The sequence below is a fragment of the Stegostoma tigrinum genome, chromosome 29, assembly GCF_030684315.1.
Source record: "Stegostoma tigrinum isolate sSteTig4 chromosome 29, sSteTig4.hap1, whole genome shotgun sequence".
Classification (NCBI taxonomy): domain Eukaryota; kingdom Metazoa; phylum Chordata; class Chondrichthyes; order Orectolobiformes; family Stegostomatidae; genus Stegostoma; species Stegostoma tigrinum.
The window spans coordinates 39,733,701-39,750,957 of record NC_081382.1 but is presented as its reverse complement, the minus strand read 5'-3'; the positions used below and the strand labels follow the sequence as shown (position 1 = coordinate 39,750,957).

Genomic DNA, 17,257 nt, shown 5'->3' with positions numbered 1-17,257 from the left:
GAGAGAGCTTTATTCTGTATCAAACCCTGTCCCTGGGAGTGTTTGAAGGTTATCGTGCAGGGAGACCTTTACCCTGTATCTAACCCTGTGTTGTACCTGCCCTGGGAGTGTTTGATGGGGACAGGTCAAGGGAGTTTTACTTTGTACACTTTCACTTTAAAAGAGTAGAGAAAATTTTACTTTTCAGTTTAAAAGAGTAGAACATACATTATTTTCTGCTCAAAGAGCAGACACTTCATGACATCGCATCTCTAAACTGTTCACTAAACATCACAACTTGTTTAAACATGTTTCCTGATGAAATACTGACTGAATTAAGGAGCAGAGCCAAAATATTCTTGCGAAGAATCGCTTAAAGACTTCTATTTCTGGGGCATTTGAAGTAGTTCATTGGAATAAAGGTTGCCAAACAACTAAAAATGAGGTCAAGGAGCACAGTAATTTAGAAAAAACCTCTGCAGGGTTGAGCAATTCAGTTCCAAGTAACCTCCTGCGCTAAAAACGGAGACTCTCCAAAACCCCGAGCAGTGTGAAGATATCTAAACAAGGCATCACAAATAAAAAGTCACTTTTCAAATGATTCTCCCATGTGCAGAGTCTTAAATGATGCAAGATCCCACTCGGGTTAGTGAATGAAGTTTTCCCAGAATATTGACTCCAAAGCATCAGTTAGAAAGCTGGGATTGCACACAATAAAACGGCGGTAGCTTGCTGCGTCACTCACACCTCATTGACCAGGTCCCTCTCGATTCCTCATCACTTCCCGTTTGTATCAGAGCACCTTCATTGCCTGCAATGATCCAGGCACTTACGGCCCTGGAGTGGGGCAGTGAGAGGGGTGAACAAGGCCCGAGAAGGGGGGAATAAAGGAGACAGTGAGAAGGCAAGGGAGGCTGTGAGTGAAGGGGAGAAACGGGAAGTGAGTGAAGGGTAGAATGGGGAGTGAGTGAAGGGGAGAATGGGGAGTGAGTGATGGGGAGAACGGGGAGTGAAGGAAGGGGAGAACGGGGAGCGAGTGAAGGGGAGAATGGAGAATGAGGGAAGGGGAGAACAGGGAGTGAGTGAAGGGCAGAATAGGGAGTGAGGGAAGGTGAGAATTTGGAGTGAGAGAAGGGGAGAACAGGGAGCGAGAGAAGGGGAGAACGGGGTGTGATTGATGGGGAGAATGGGAAGAGAATGAAGGTGAGAATGGGGAGTGAGGGAAGGGGGCAACGGGGAGTGAGTAAAGGGGAGAATGGGGGGGTCAGTGATGGGGAGAATGGGGAGAGAATGAAGGTGAGAATGGGGAATGAGGGAAGGGGGAACAGAGAGTGAGAGTGAGTGAAGGCGAGAATGAGGAATGAGAGAAGGGGAGAACGGGGAGTGAGTGAAGGGGAGAAAGGGTTTTGATTGATGGGAAGAATGAGGAGTGAGCGAAGGGGAGAATGGGGAGTGAGCGAGGGGAGAATGAGGAGTGAGCGAAGGTGAGAGTGGTGATTGAGTGAAGGGGAGAATGGGGAGTGAGTGAAAGGGAGAGTGGGGAGTGAGTGAAGGGGAGAATGGGAAGTGAGTGAAAGGGAGAGTGGGGAGTGAGTGAAGGGGAGAATGGGGAATGAGTGAAGGGGAGAATGAGGAGTGAGTGAAGGGGAGAATGGGGAGTGAGTGAAAGGGAGAGTGGGGAGTGAGTGAAGGGGAGAGTGGGGAGTGAGTGAAGGGGAGAATGGGGAGTGAGTGAAAGGGAGAGTGGGGAGTGAGTGAAGGGGAGAATGGGGAGTGAGTGAAGGGGAGAATGAGGAGTGAGTGAAGGGGAGAATGGGGAGTGAGTGAAAGGGAGAGTGGGGAGTAAGTGAAGGGGAGAGTGGGGAGTGAGTGAAGGGGAGAATGAGGAGTGAGCGAAGGTGAGAGTGGGGAGTGAGTGAAAGGGAGAGTGGGGAGTGAGTGAAGGGGAGAGTGGGGAGTGAGTGAAAGGGAGAGTGGGGAGTGAGTGAAAGGGAGAGTGGGGAGTGAGTGAAGGGGGGAGTGAGTGAAAGGGAGAGTGGGGAGTGAGTGAAGGGGAGAATAGGGAGTGAGTGAAGGGGAGAATGGGGAGTGAGGGAAGGGGAGAGTGGGGAGTGAGTGAAAGGGAGAGTGGGGAGTGAGTGAAGGGGAGAATGGGGAGTGAGTGAAGGGGAGAATGGGGAGTGAGTGAAAGGGAGAGTGGGGAGTGAGTGAAGGGGAGAGTGGGGAGTGAGTGAAAGGGAGAGTGGGGAGTGAGTGAAGGGGAGAAACGGGAAGTGAGTGAAGGGTAGAATGGGGAGTGAGTGAAGGGGAGAATGGGGAGTGAGTGATGGGGAGAACGGGGAGTGAAGGAAGGGGAGAACGGGGAGCGAGTGAAGGGGAGAATGGAGAATGAGGGAAGGGGAGAACAGGGAGTGAGTGAAGGGCAGAATAGGGAGTGAGGGAAGGTGAGAATTTGGAGTGAGAGAAGGGGAGAACAGGGAGCGAGAGAAGGGGAGAACGGGGTGTGATTGATGGGGAGAATGGGGAGAGAATGAAGGTGAGAATGGGGAGTGAGGGAAGGGGGCAACGGGGAGTGAGTAAAGGGGAGAATGGGGGGGTCAGTGATGGGGAGAATGGGGAGAGAATGAAGGTGAGAATGGGGAATGAGGGAAGGGGGAACAGAGAGTGAGTGAAGGCGAGAATGAGGAATGAGAGAAGGGGAGAACGGGGAGTGAGTGAAGGGGAGAAAGGGTTTTGATTGATGGGAAGAATGAGGAGTGAGCGAAGGGGAGAATGGGGAGTGAGCGAGGGGAGAATGAGGAGTGAGCGAAGGTGAGAGTGGTGATTGAGTGAAGGGGAGAATGGGGAGTGAGTGAAAGGGAGAGTGGGGAGTGAGTGAAGGGGAGAATGGGGAGTGAGTGAAAGGGAGAGTGGGGAGTGAGTGAAGGGGAGAATGGGGAGTGAGTGAAGGGGAGAATGAGGAGTGAGTGAAGGGGAGAATGGGGAGTGAGTGAAAGGGAGAGTGGGGAGTGAGTGAAGGGGAGAGTGGGGAGTGAGTGAAGGGGAGAATGGGGAGTGAGTGAAAGGGAGAGTGGGGAGTGAGTGAAGGGGAGAATGGGGAGTGAGTGAAGGGGAGAATGAGGAGTGAGTGAAGGGGAGAATGGGGAGTGAGTGAAAGGGAGAGTGGGGAGTGAGTGAAGGGGAGAGTGGGGAGTGAGTGAAGGGGAGAATGAGGAGTGAGCGAAGGTGAGAGTGGGGAGTGAGTGAAAGGGAGAGTGGGGAGTGAGTGAAGGGGAGAGTGGGGAGTGAGTGAAAGGGAGAGTGGGGAGTGAGTGAAAGGGAGAGTGGGGAGTGAGTGAAGGGGGGAGTGAGTGAAAGGGAGAGTGGGGAGTGAGTGAAGGGGAGAATAGGGAGTGAGTGAAGGGGAGAATGGGGAGTGAGGGAAGGGGAGAGTGGGGAGTGAGTGAAAGGGAGAGTGGGGAGTGAGTGAAGGGGAGAATGGGGAGTGAGTGAAGGGGAGAATGGGGAGTGAGTGAAAGGGAGAGTGGGGAGTGAGTGAAGGGGAGAGTGGGGAGTGAGTGAAGGGGAGAGTGGGGAGTGAGTGAAAGGGAGAGTGGGGAGTGAGTGAAGGGGAGAATGGGGAGTGAGTGAAAGGGAGAGTGGGGAGTGAGTGAAGGGGAGAATGGGGAGTGAGGGAAGGGGAGAGTGGGGAGTGAGTGAAGGGGAGAATGGGGAGTGAGTGAAGGGGAGAGTGGGGAGTGAGTGAAGGGGAGAATGGGGAGTGAGTGAAGGGGAGAATGGGGGGTGAGTGAAGGGGAGAATGCGGAGTGAGGGAAGGGGAGAGTGGGGAGTGAGTGATTGAACAAAGTGGCGAATGAGTCAGCCTGGAGTCACCTCTGAGGGAAATGATCTCCTGTGTTTACCAGTCCATGGTTTAATAGTTGAGTAATTGAAAACTATATTGGACTCATTGGGGATTTGTTAACTCTTCCACTGAATATACTACATGCCAATATATTTTCTGTTTCATCAGCCTCCCTGAGGTTATATTTAGGCTCTGGGTATGGTCAGCGTTTCTGTCCTGCAAAGCAGGCAGCTGTAATGATATGCAAAACAACAAAGAACAGTGGAAGCTTTAAAGCAGAAACACAAACAGAAATTGCTGGAAAATCTCAGCAGCTCTGGGCACACCTGTGCAGAGAAATCAGAGTTAACTACCCTTCCTGAGAGATCTGTTAACTCTGATTTCTTCGGACAGATGCTGCCAGACCTGTCGAGATTTTCCAGCAACTTCTACTTTTGTTTCCATAACTACAAGAGACAGTTTATCTCGGCCAATGGGTCTTTTCTTGCTTTTTGTTTTAACGTACTCCTAATTGCCAGTCTATCCAGTTCTGTTTACAGAGACATTTTGAAATAAAATCAGGTATAGGGCTCTTGTAGGGCACTGGTATTGTCCCTACCTCTGGGTTGGGAGGCCTGGATTCAGGGCATAATGTCTCTGAACGGTTTGGTTAGGTTAAAACAAAGCTGACCACCTACAATCTACCGCAGCCTTGAACAAATACAGCAGAATCGAGGTACACTGGTGAAGATTAAGGGGAGGCTGTGGACAGAATGAACAGGGTCTGTCGGGCCCAGGGAGGATGTGTGGTGCGGGACAGGACATTATTTGGTACTGGATGGGATTTGATGATGAACTGCGTGAACATTCGTACTGAATATCTGTGGGTGCCAAGTGAATACTTACTGGGTCTCCTGGATGGCCCGGGGGTCCAGGGTAGCCTTTCTGGCCCTGAGTTGAAAAAGAGGGACATATGCGTTAGTCCGTATGTCATAGAACAATAACAAGCATTTCTACAATTGAAAATGGGGAAAAATGCCTAAAAGCACCGTCTCAACACAACACTCCAACACTGAAGAAGGCCACTAGGGGCTTACAAGAATAACTATCCCTTCAATTCAAATCCTTGGTGGAGTTAGATCCCAAATGTGTCACTCCTACCCCAACAAGTGTGAAATGACAAGGCTTGAGGTGGCTTATATCGGTTTCTTTGTTCAAACTTTTATCTGGGAGACTGCAGTCTTAACTCGGGTAGGGACTAGCGCTCGTTATTCTGTGTCAGCCATGCTCATCTCTGTCGGAACAAGTCCCACTGCATGATCAGAATGCAAGGAGCGAGCCTGATACTACACTGCAGGGCTGGGATGTTAACTCAGGGGCCCCAAACTGCCTGCTCAGGGGGATGCTGAAGGAAAACGCAACACCAAGTAGGGTAAGGGAAACTTCCCCAGACTCCTACATCATCAGAAATTGAGTAATTGTCACACTGCCTTTTGTGGGAGCTAGCAGTGTACAGATCGGTTGCTGTGTTTCCTGCAACAGCATCTACACTTTAAAAGTACTTCGTTAGCTGTAATGCACTGTAAGATGCCCGCGAGAGGAGCTATACAAATGCAATTCTTTCTTCTCATTTGTTTTCTTTATTGCATCAATTTATCAGAATTGGGAATGGCTGATGGGGCCAGGATTTAACACCCATGTGTAGCTGTTCTTGAGACCGTAGTGGTGAGACCTTCTTAAATCCTAGCTGGTGCAGGTTGACCCAAGCACTGTGCAGGAGGGACTTCCAGGATTATGATCGTCCTTGATGATATCTGATTGATGAGTGTCTTTCTGATCCTTCATGTTGAGCAATGCAAGGCCAACGGGTTTGGATTCATCGTGAACATTCATCCTCTCCTGATCACAAGAACTTGGCAAAAATTCCAAAGGTCCTTTCCTTTGTGGTCAGTGGGTGAATAGTACAGTAATGGATCATGTGTATTTGTTTGCTTATGGTCACCATTGCTTTAGAGGGATCATTGGGCCCATCTTGTTTCAGATCTGCTTTTTTTGTTAAGCCCCCTGCCTCAGTCCAGATCTCAATATTATCCACCTTCCAACTTTTTCTTTTGTTCTCCCCTGTTCTAACATTTAATTTCTCCTTCAATTGTTGCCAGGGTGAAGGCTCTCAGCTATTGGCTGTACTTGGCTCCCTTCCCTCATCTTATTATTTCGCACGGTGGCTAGCACTGTTGCCTCACAGCACCAGAGGCCGAGTTTCAATTCCACCCTCGGTCGGGGTGGACGTTACACATTCTCCCTATGTCTGCATGGGTTCCCTCCGGGTGCTCCAGTTTCCTCCCACAGCCCAAGGGCGGGCAGGCTAGGTGGAATGGCCATGGAAAATTGCCCCATAGTTTACAGGGATGTGTAGATTCGGCGGGATGTGTCTAGGTGGGATGCTCTAAGGGTCCGTGTGGACTTGTTGGTCTGAAGGGCCCACTTCCACACTGTAGGGATTCTAGGAACCCATTTGATTTGTGAATTGCTCCACCTCCTTTAAACCACTTATCTGTACTTTTGCCATTCAGCTCATTCTGAACATTCTCCGCCATACCCACATTTTGCATAATCCTACCCTCCTTTAGTTCTCTGTCTTCACTTTGCAACTCTTGCATCAATTGAGCACAGCGCTCTGCAGGAATGGCTAACCCACACCCATTCCAGCACAGTCTGCATTTCCAGTACTCCTGGACTGAAAAGTGTCGGGAAACAGTTCAGAGCTCCTGGTACAAGTCAGTGTTCTGAGGAAGGCTCACTCGGCCCGGGAGGTTAGCTCTAATTTCTCTCGACAGATGCTGCTAGACCTGCCGAACTTTTCCAGCAATTTCTATTTTTGTCTTTTCTGTATGGTGGCACAGTTGAGGAAGTGACGTCGAGTGGATGTTGGTCAAAAAAGGGTGAAGCTGTAATATAACGCTGCTCAATGCTCCCAACATTTCACTCAAATAATCTACAGTCATGAGCAAACAGGCTGCGACTCTATTCACTGGAGTTTATAAGAATGAGAGGTGATCTCATTGAAACATGCAGCATTCTTAAGGGGCTTGACAGGGTAAATGCTGAGAGGATGTCCCCCCTCATGGAAGAGTCTAGGGCCACAGGGCACAGTATCAAAATAAAAGGGCACCAATTTATGGCTGAAATGGGGAGGAATTTCTTCTGAAGGTTGTGTATCTTTGAAAAACATTGCTACAGAGAGCTGTTGCGGGGGGTGGGGGGGAGGTGCGGAGTCCTTGTGTGTATTTGAGGCCGAGAGAAACAGAATCTCGATCAGTCGAGGAATCGAGGGTTACAGGAAAATGTAGGAAAATGGTCTTGAGGAGCATTGGATCAGCCATTTTGCTACTGAAAGGCAGAGCAGGCTTGAAGGCCGAATGGCCTACACCTCTTCCTATTTCCTATGGCCTTATAGTCCAATGACTGACCTTGCTCATCAAAGCAATGCTTCAGATGACACATATGGGACAGTCACTATGGGTCCTGTGCACAATGCGCAGGCAGTCACATCATGAGAAGATGGATTCAGCCAAAGCTGAGACTGGGAGATGATGAAGAGGAAATCATTGACAATTCACTGTGCCACTGACAAAGAAAACAACACCATGGAATTACTGATGAGCTGGTCAGGACTTAGTTTCACTTAATTTGCAACAAGTTTTCAAAGTATTCATATCAAACACAAATACATTTGAAGAACCACATTAGAATTATACATATGTGCAACCAGTAAGACATTTCTTTTCCTTTATTCATTCAAGGGATGAGGCTGTCACTGGCCATACAGCATTTATTGCTCATCCCTAGAGGGCAGCTAAGAGTCAACCACATTGCTGTGGGTCTGGAATCACATGGAGGCCAGGCTGGGTAAGGATGGCAATTTCCATCCCTAAAGGACATTAGTGAGCCTGATGGGTTTTCCCCCCAACAGTGGCCTTCATTAGATTATTAATTTCAGATATTTATTGAAGTCAAATTCCATCTGCTGTGGTGGGATTTGAACCCGGGTCCCCGGAACATTATCTGGGTTAACAGTCCAGGGATAATATCACTAGGCCATCGACTCCCCTAAGTTAGCAAATTGCGTGGTACGTAAGCACAGTAATGAAATTCCTTAATTTGTGATGGAATGCTGTTTAAAAAAATCTTTGCTGGCATTTCTTTAAGAGCCATAAACTGCAACAAAGATTTACAGAAGAGTATATAGAATGAGGAAGGGTTCAACGAGTCCAGCATCAGTAGTGAGTGAAACCAAGATGGCAAGACAAGGCTCAAGGATTGGCCAGGGTTGACCACAGTCTCCAGTCAAAAGCAAGCAGGTCAGGGTTAGATTGTCTGGGAAGTCAGGAACACTGTTCCAATCGGAAACTGAAATAACTGCAGCGAGGCCAGTATCCTGTCACCCTCTATATGGGCTCTGGCCAGCTGGCTTTGAGCCTGTCCCTAGACTGAGGAGACTCTCTCAGCCCCCTGTTTTTTCCTTAGTCTATTTTCCAAGTCAACCTGTTCAGAGATGTCATTGCATACGCCTGGAGCAGGCAGGACGTGAACTTGAGCCTCCTGGTCTAGGGGTAGGGATGCTACCACTCCGCCACAAGTGAGCTCTCAAACTCCTGTTCCTATTCATCAGCCAGGGCTCCCTGATTGGCCTGGGTTTACAATCCCAATCGTGGCCTCAGAGTCACGGAGATCCACCCAGCCATAGTTCTAATCACTGCAGAGGCAGATGGCAACTACTGGGTAAAATGAAGGTTTAACTGTTGTGGGGAAGCCAGCAAAGCCAATCCTATTAGTCAGCAGTTGTAAATATTGTGCATAAGCTAATGCTCAACAAGAACAGAAGTTGCTGCAGAAACTTAGCAGGTCTGGCAGCATCGACGGAGAGAGAAACCGAGTTAATGTTTCAGGTTAAGTGACCCTTCTTCAGAACGGCTAACATGCAATTTTTGGGGGAAAGAAAGGAGCACTCTTCCCACTCATTGAGAGTTGCAAACATTTGGTTCAAAGTTGTTGGTCACGATGACCTACTTGGGTTAAATGCTGCAAAGGCGATTTGCAAAAGGGGATATGAAATCAGGGATGCAGACTGATGTCTTTCCACTTGTCAAAGGACAATGTTTATCACAGGAGTTTCAGTGTTAGAAGTTACTAATACAGCATGGGCCAGGAATTCTGAATTTGTGTGGGAAGTTGATAGCCAGTTTGGATTTGTCATATGTTAAGGGTTGCTGTAAAAATATAATCAGCAATAGAATCAGAAGTCAACTAACTGCCTTAAGGGAAAGTAAAGGGCCGTAGTCCCAGCTGACCACAGGGCTGCTCGCTCATTAGAAAGAGACAACTGGTGGTGGTTTAACCTGAGAGTTACCACTCCTCAGGCAAGGGGACAGCCAGTGTGGGGAATGAAACTCAAATGCTGTTGGTGTTACTCTGCAACACAAACCAGCCATCCAGCCAACAGAGCTAACCTTGTGTGTCTGTGTGTGTGTGGGTGTATGTGCGTGTGTGAGGGGGTATGTGTGGGTGGGTGGGTGTATGTGCATGTGTGTCTGTGTGGGTGGGTGTGTGTGTGTGTGTTGTGCATACATACATGTGTGAGAGAGAGCGTGAATGTGTCTATGTGTGCGTGTGACTGTGAGTCTGTGCGTGTGAATCTGTGCGTGCGTGTGTATGTTTGTGTGTATGAGTCTGTGTGTGTGCGTGTGCGCACGTAAGTCTGTGCGTGTGTGTGTATGTATGTGTGTATGAGTCTGTGTGTGTGTGCGTGTGCGCACGTGAGTCTGTGTGTGTGTGTGTATGTCTGTGTGTGTGTGTGTGTGTGTGTGTGTGTGTGTGTGTGTGTGTGTGTGTGTGTTCTGAAGAAGGGTCCCGGCCCAAAATGCCAGCTTTCCTGCTCCTCTGATGCTGCCCGTCCCGCTGTTCTCCTCCAAACTGTGTTGTCTCCAACTCCAACTTCTGCAGTCTTACTATCTCTGTCTGTTTGTGAGTGCCTGTGTGTGTGAGTGCATGTGTCTGTATGTGTGTGAGAGTATGCGTGCATGAGTCTGTGTTTGTTAATGTGTATGTCTGCGCGCACGCAAATGCAGGTGTATACGTATGTACATGTGTGCGCGCATGTGAGCACATGTATGGGCTGTGTGTGTGCATGTACGTGTGTGTGTGCATGCACGTGTGTTTATGTATGTGGGCTGTATGTGCATGCATGCGTGTGTGTGCGTATGTGCAAGCGCGTGTGTTTGTGTGTATGGGCTATGTGCACGTGCATGCATGTGTGTGTGTGTGTGTGTGTGTGTGTGTATGTACATGTGTGTGTGTGTGTGTGTGTGTGTGTGTGTGTGTGTGTGTGTGTGTATGTGTGTGCGTGTATGTGTGTGCACACACGTTGAGGGGGGTTCGCACGTGTCTGCTGCCCTTGTCCTTCCACATGGAAATGGGTTTGGAAGGTGCTGCCTGAGGATCTTTGGCGAATTACTGCAGTGCATCTTGTAGATAGTACACACTGCTGCTGCTGAGCGCCGGTGGTGGAGGGAATGAATGTGAAAGGTGTTGGACGTTTATCAATCAAGTGTTCTTGGGGCTGCACTGATCCAGGCAAGTGAGGAGTATACCATCACACTCCTGACTCATGCCCTGTAGCTGGTGGGAAGGCTCTGGGGAGTCGGGAGGTGAGCCACTCGCCACAGTATTCCTAGCTTTTGATCTGCTTCTGCAGCCGCTGTGTTTATAGACGTTTATAGACAGTGGGTCCAATTCAGCTTCTGGTCAACAGTAACCCTCAGGATGTTGATAGTGAGGTCCCAATAATAATAAGGCCATTGACAGTCACTGTTTGCAAAACCATTTTGTTCAGGAACCAACCAGAAAATCAGTGACTTCCCTCCGCCAGCAATCAGATCCAAACCGAACCTCCCAAACTATACCCTCCACAGCTGCCTGCTCCAGGGGGCTGCCCATTATCAGCGCAATATTCGCGGAGCTTGCTCTGCATATGTTGACTCTTGTGCTTTCTATAGCGCAATAGTGACCACACTTCAAAAGGTACTTCACTGACTGTGAAGCACTTTGAGATGTACAGTGGCCACGAGAGGTGCTATGTGAATTGAAAAGCAGGTGAAATGTAGGGACGGAGGAGTGGGAAGTTGTGGGGGCGAAGGGGGGAAGAGGGGACCAAACAAGGTTCAATACCTGCACTGGCTGAAGTTACCATGAAAGATTCTCCTTCTCAATCTCTCCCCTAGCCTGAGGCGTGCTGACCCTCAGGTTAAACCCACCACCAGGCCTCTCTCTCTGTCTCTCTCTCTCTCTTTCTCTCATGCCAGAGGTCGCATGACCCCATGCTTATTTGAAATCACAAGCTTTTGAAGTGCTGCCCCTTCACGTGACAGAGGGGCAGCGCTCCAAAAGTGCATGATTTCAAATAAACCTGTTGGTCTCTAACCTGGTGTCATGTGACTTTTGACCTTGTCCACCCCCAGTCCATAAGACCTTAAGACAGAGGAGCAGAAATTAGGCCATTCGGCCCATCGAGTCTACTCAGCCATTCAATCGTGGCTGATAAGTTCCTTGCCCCCATTCTCCCGCTTTCTCCATGTAACCCTTGATCCTCTTGTTCATCTCAGAACTTATTTATCTCAGTCTTGAATATACTCAATGACCTGGGCTCCACTTCTGTGGCAGTGAATTCCAATGATTCACCTCTCGCTGGCTGAAGAAGTTTCTCCTTCTCTCCTTTCTAAAAGGTCTTCCCTTTACTCTAAGGCTGTGGTCCAACATCAATCCCTCCACATTATGGCTCTCATGAGAGAGTGTGGCTCTAGCAATATTGTCTTTAGACTTCAAAAGTGATAGTTAGTGGTTGCAAAGTGTTACTTAATGCAGGTTTTTTCTCATTAATTGGTCCAACCGACAAATTTTTAGGTCACCCGCAGAACCTAAAATTGTGTTAAAAGCACCTCGGAACATATGGCTGACATGAAATAGCACAGATACTCACATTCTGTGAAACTTGCAGTTTTTCAATGATATTAAATTGCCATAAAAATGACTGGCACTCGACTAAGAGTCCTCAGAATATGCATGACTCTGAAATATTCAAGACAATTGTCACATGATTGATTGGAAGGAGTTAGCTCGCGAGCTGACAGGAGAATGCGGAAATCATAAAGGCACTGGCTCAGAGATTTATTACAATTCTCGGTTGCCATGATCAGGAACTGTTCTATATCCCTGAATGAACATCCCACCATATTTCACATTCAAAGGTTGTAGGCAGTGCTCCAGATGAAAGCCTGGCACAGGGAACTCCTCATAATTTAACATTTTAAACTCTCTGCAAATGCAGTCAATGAGTGGGCCTCAAATTCCCAATTGTAGAAGCAGTGAGAGCCAAGATGTTTGATTTGATTTATCACTGACACGTTTACTGGGGTGCAATGTAAAGAATTGTCTTAAGTGCTGTACCGGCAGATCGTACTGTACAAAGTGCATCAGAGGAACATGACAGAGTGCAGGAAACAATGCTACAGCAGCTGAGAAGATGCAGAGACAGACTGACGTTAACGTGAAAGGGGACCATTCGAAAGTCTGGTAATGAAGAAGTTGGTCCTGAATTTGTGCGAGCATTCACTTTTATACCTTCTGTCCAACAGAAGAAGGTGGAAGAGAGTATAATCAGGGTGGGATTGATCAGGGATGATGTTGGTTGCTTTCCCGAGGCAGTGGGAAGTGTAGATGGAGTGAACGGATGGGAGGCTGGTTTCACGGCTCTGTGAAGTTTCTTTCGGTCTTGGTTGGCACACCAGGCTGTGCCACACCCAGGTGGGATGCTTTCCGTGATGCGCCTGTAAGTATTTCTGGGGACGTGCTGCATTTCCCTAGCCTCCAGAGGAACGAGAGGTGTCACTGTGCTTTGTTGACCACCGTGTCAACGTGGGAGGACCAGGGCAGGTTGTTGGTGATCATCACTCCCAGGAACTGGAAAGCTCTTGATCCATAACCAGCTCAGCACCATTGACAGGAGCGTACCCTCCCAGGGCCATCATAGCTGGATTTGCTTCCACAATTATAACAACAGGACTGGAAATACTGAAGCCGCTCCTTCACCAGACATTTCATGTTAGTTTGCGCAGCAAGGGTGAGGATTCCTTTCACAAGCATATAATATAACTTCACAAATATAATTTCAGGAGACAATGTAAAAACGTACGTCTATAAAAGACCCACAGGGTTATCTGCTTTGCTGCATTGCATTGTGTGCCAAATTAAAGTTACTTTTCCTTCCTTTGAGGTGCACTCCCTGCATGTCACAGTCAAAGAGTGACCAAGCGTACAACATAATAAATGAGAACATCTGGAGTTTGACTGCAGTGTTTCCCAGATTGCAACAGCGACCGCACTTCAGAAAGCAGTGACCGCAAAGCACTTAGGGCAGTCTGGGAAAATCTCAAATAAAGTCACGTCCTTCTTTTCTTCAGAGGGTTAAAATATGGAGAACTGTTCTATGGTGAGCGCATAAGGCAAGAAGTAAAGAACACAACTAGAGATGTTCAGAAACACAGCATTAAAAAGCAGAAACACAAAACATCACTTGACTCAAAATATCCATCTTTTAAAGCTGAAGCTTCTGGGGATGATAAAGGAAATATCAGCCATATGCTGTCCCGAAAGCTAGTGCTGTATGCAGGTAGAGCAGGTAATGGGGAACACAAATGGAATTTTGGCATTTACTGCTAAAGAAATAGAGTATACAAGTAGGAAAGTATTGCTACAATTGTATAAGGCACTAGTGAAGACTGTACCTGGAGTATTGTGTACAGGTTTGGTCCCCTCTCTTGAGAAATTCATTAGAGACAATTCAGAGGAGAGTCACCGGATTGATTCCAGAGATGGGGGGCTTGTGTTATGAACAGAGATTGAGCAGTATATGTTTATATTCTCTGCAGTTTCGCAGAATGAGTGGAGATCTAATTGAGGGATATAATATGTTTAAGGGGGTTGTCGAGGTGGACGGAGAGAGGACGTGCTCTATTGTGGGGCATAGTTTTAGGATAAGGGGGATCAGATTTAAAACAGAGATGCATGCAGTTCTGGTCGCCCCATTACAGGAAGGGTGTGGAAGCATTGGAAAAGGTGCAGAGGAGATTTACCAGGATGTTGCCTGGTCTGGAGCGCAGCCCCTATGAAGAAAGGCTGAGGGACTTGGGTCTGTTCTCATTGGAGGGAAGGAGGCTAAGAGGGCATTTAATAGAGGCATACAAGATGATCAGAGGATTAGATAGGGTGGACAGTGAGAGTCTTTTTCCGAGGATGATGACTTCAGCTTGTACAAGGGGGCATAGCTACAAATTGAGGGGTGATAGATTTAAGACAGATGTCAGAGGCAGGTTCTTTACTCAGAGAGTGGTAAGGGCGTGGAACGTCCTGCCTGCCAATGTAGTTAACTCAGCCACATTAGGGGCATTTAAACAGTCCTTAGCTAAGCATATGGATGATGATGGGATAGTGTAGGGGGAGGGGCTTAGATTAGTTCACAGGTCGGCACAACATCAAGGGCCGAAGGGCCTGTTCTGCGCTGTATTGTTCTATGTTCTATGTTCTGTGCGGAGAGATTACTTCCCTTAAAGGGTTGTGAATTCACTTTCTCAGAGTGTGGTGTATGCTGGAACATTGAGTAAATTTAAGGAGGAGACAGACAGATTTTTAATTAGTAACAAGATTATGGAGGGCGGGCAGGGATGTGGGGTTGAATGGCCGCCTCCTGTTCCAAAATTCTCATGTAGAAGAGTTTGGAAATGGGAGTTGAGCTAAAAGGCCGGCAAATATAACAACCACTGTTCACAAAAGATGAATGGGACCAGCTAAAAAGAATAAAATGCCAAATTCTGAATTTCTGGAATCTGCGAAGGCAAGGATTAAGCCCCAAGCCAAGGCAGGGAACAGGGCCAAGCAGCTTGGGTTGAGGCCAGCTCTGACAGGATTCCATCCCATCCACAGCTTTACTTTCAATTCCAACATGGCGGCCAACAGCTAGTGTGGCTCTCACAGTGTGCACAGGTCACTGCTCATCTGGGAGAAAATAGATCTTAAAAGATCCACAGTCAAATGTTCCCTGTAGATCAGCACTGGATATTATGAGTGCATCAGGGTTTTGCTTCGAGATTTATTTTCATTTTGCAAAAGCCACTCATGGAAGGAAGTCTTTCCCCATTGCGCCAGGGTGTACCCCTAAAGGGCAACAAGGCATTAAAGCCATAATAAGGCCATAAGAAATCGCAGCAGGAATAGGCCATTCAACCCTTGGAGCCTGCTCCACTATTCAATAGGATCATGGCTGATCTGACATTCCTTATGTCCACATTCCTGTCCTTTCCCCGTAACCCTTGATTCCTCGACCAATCAAGAATCTATCTCAGCCTTAAATACAAACAATGACTCTGTCCCCCACAACTCGCGGTGACGAGGAGTTCCAAAGACTCTCAGCCATCTGAGAGAAGAAATTCCTCCTCATCTCGGTCTTAAATTGGTGCCCCTTTAATCTGATACAATGCCCTCTGGTCCGAGACCCTCCCATGAGGGAAAACACCCTCCCAGCATTTACCCGGTCAAGCCCCTCCAGAATCCTAAGATAATAGAATGTGAGGCTGGATGAACACAGCAGGCCAAGCAGCATCGCATGAGCGCAAAAGCTGACGTTTCGGGCCTGGACCCTTCATCAGAGAGGGTCTGATGAAGGGTCTAGGCCCGAAATGTCAGCTTTTGTGCTCCTGAGATGCTGCTTGGCCTGCTGTGTTCATCCAGCCTCACATTCTATTATCTTGGAACCCTCCAGAATCCTGTATGTTTCACCTCTATTTCTTCTAACTGTCCAGTATTGAGGGGTTCCCATGAATCTGCTGCCCTTGTCCTTCTAGATGGAAGTGGTTGTGGGTTTCGAAGGAGCTGCCTGAGGATCTTTGGTGAGTTACTGCAGTGCATCTTGTAGATAGTACACACTGCTGCTACTGAGCGTCGTTGGGGGAGGGAGTGAATGTTCGTGGATGCAGTGCCAATCAAGCCGCTGCTTTGTCCTGGATGGTGTTGTTGGGGCTGTCCCCATCCAGGCAAGTGGGGAGTATAGCATCACACTCCTGGCTTGTGCCTCGTAGATGGTGGATGGGCTTTGGGAAGTTAGGAGGGGAGTTACTCTCTGCATTATTCCTCACCTCTGACCTACCCTTGCAGCCATTGTGTTTATATAATGAGTCCAGTTCAGTTTCTGAGCCAGGAGGTTGAAAGCAGGGTTGGGTACTCTATTGAATGTCAATGGGTGATGGTTGGGTTGTCTTTTATTGGAGATGGTCATTGCCTGGCATTTATGCGGCTCAAATGTTCCTGGCTAGATGTCAGGTCAAGCCTGGATATCGTCCGGATCGCGTTGCATTTGCACACGGGCTCCTTCAGTATCTGAAGAGTCCTGAATGGTGCTGAACATTGTGCAGCCATCAGTGAACATCCCTAGATCTAACCTTATGATGGAGGGAAGGTCATTGATGACGCAGCTCAAGATGGTGAGGCCTCAGGCACATAAAATGAAAACTGACTGTTCAGCTCACACCCCAAAATCTCTGCTGTCTACCCCACGTTTTGTTTTTAACAGATTCAGTCATTCAGACAAAAATGCAAGGGGCTTTAAATTTCTGGGTTTATTGGCACTGCTCTCCAACTTAGCATTTCCTGGTCGCAGAGGAGGGGACAAAGATACAAAGTGGGGGGAGGGACACTGTTAAAATCTTCCAGCTAAACCCCACGCATCTCAGCGAGGTTTGTGAACCTGAAGTCATTTTAAATTGGAAGAAGTTCTCTTTGCTTAGTTGTTCAAGTCAGCTGAATTGATTGCAGGCTTCAAGAGCCGTTAAACATATTTAATCTAATGGCTCAAAGGTTTCCTGTAGCACTCTTGGCTCGATTGGCCAGGCAGACTTAAAGTAGTCGGCCAACAGCACTTACACATTCATATCCGTGGATTCACTGGAGATGGGCTGCAGTCTGTCATCATTTTACACAGTGAAGCCAGGCCTGTTAATCGCGTTAATGGTTGTGTTGTTTCTCTCTGATCAGCCACTGAGCACTCCGGGGGAACGAGGCGCATTGTCACAGTGAGCATCTTCTCCACGAAACGTGTACTCTTCAGTCCGCCAACGGTTTCGAGATTCCTGTCGGCAACTCATGCCTGAAGGAGGGGTCACGGCGATGACAACGCAGGTCACAGAGACGCTGGGGAGGAGACCCTCAATCAGACTCAGAAACCAGCCCAGCTCTGTCCAGAAATTGTTCCAGCTCCCATAGAAACACAAAAAAATAGGAGTGGGCGGAGGCCATTCGGCCCCTCAACACTGCTCCACAATTCTGCATATTCACAGCTGATCATCCGTTTGC

General features: G+C 48.1%; 1 protein-coding gene across 3 annotated transcripts in view; it reads right to left on the bottom strand.

Moving 5' to 3' along the window:
* Window positions 1–17,257, bottom strand: part of col27a1b (collagen, type XXVII, alpha 1b) — a 660,800-nt gene that overhangs the window by 410,518 nt on the left and 233,025 nt on the right. For all 3 annotated transcript variants that reach the window (XM_048559048.2, XM_059638229.1, XM_048559047.2), the window contains exon 8: window positions 4,709–4,753. In XM_048559048.2, the coding sequence (XP_048415005.2) occupies window positions 4,709–4,753 (45 nt within the window). The remainder of the gene's footprint in view (window positions 1–4,708; window positions 4,754–17,257) is intronic.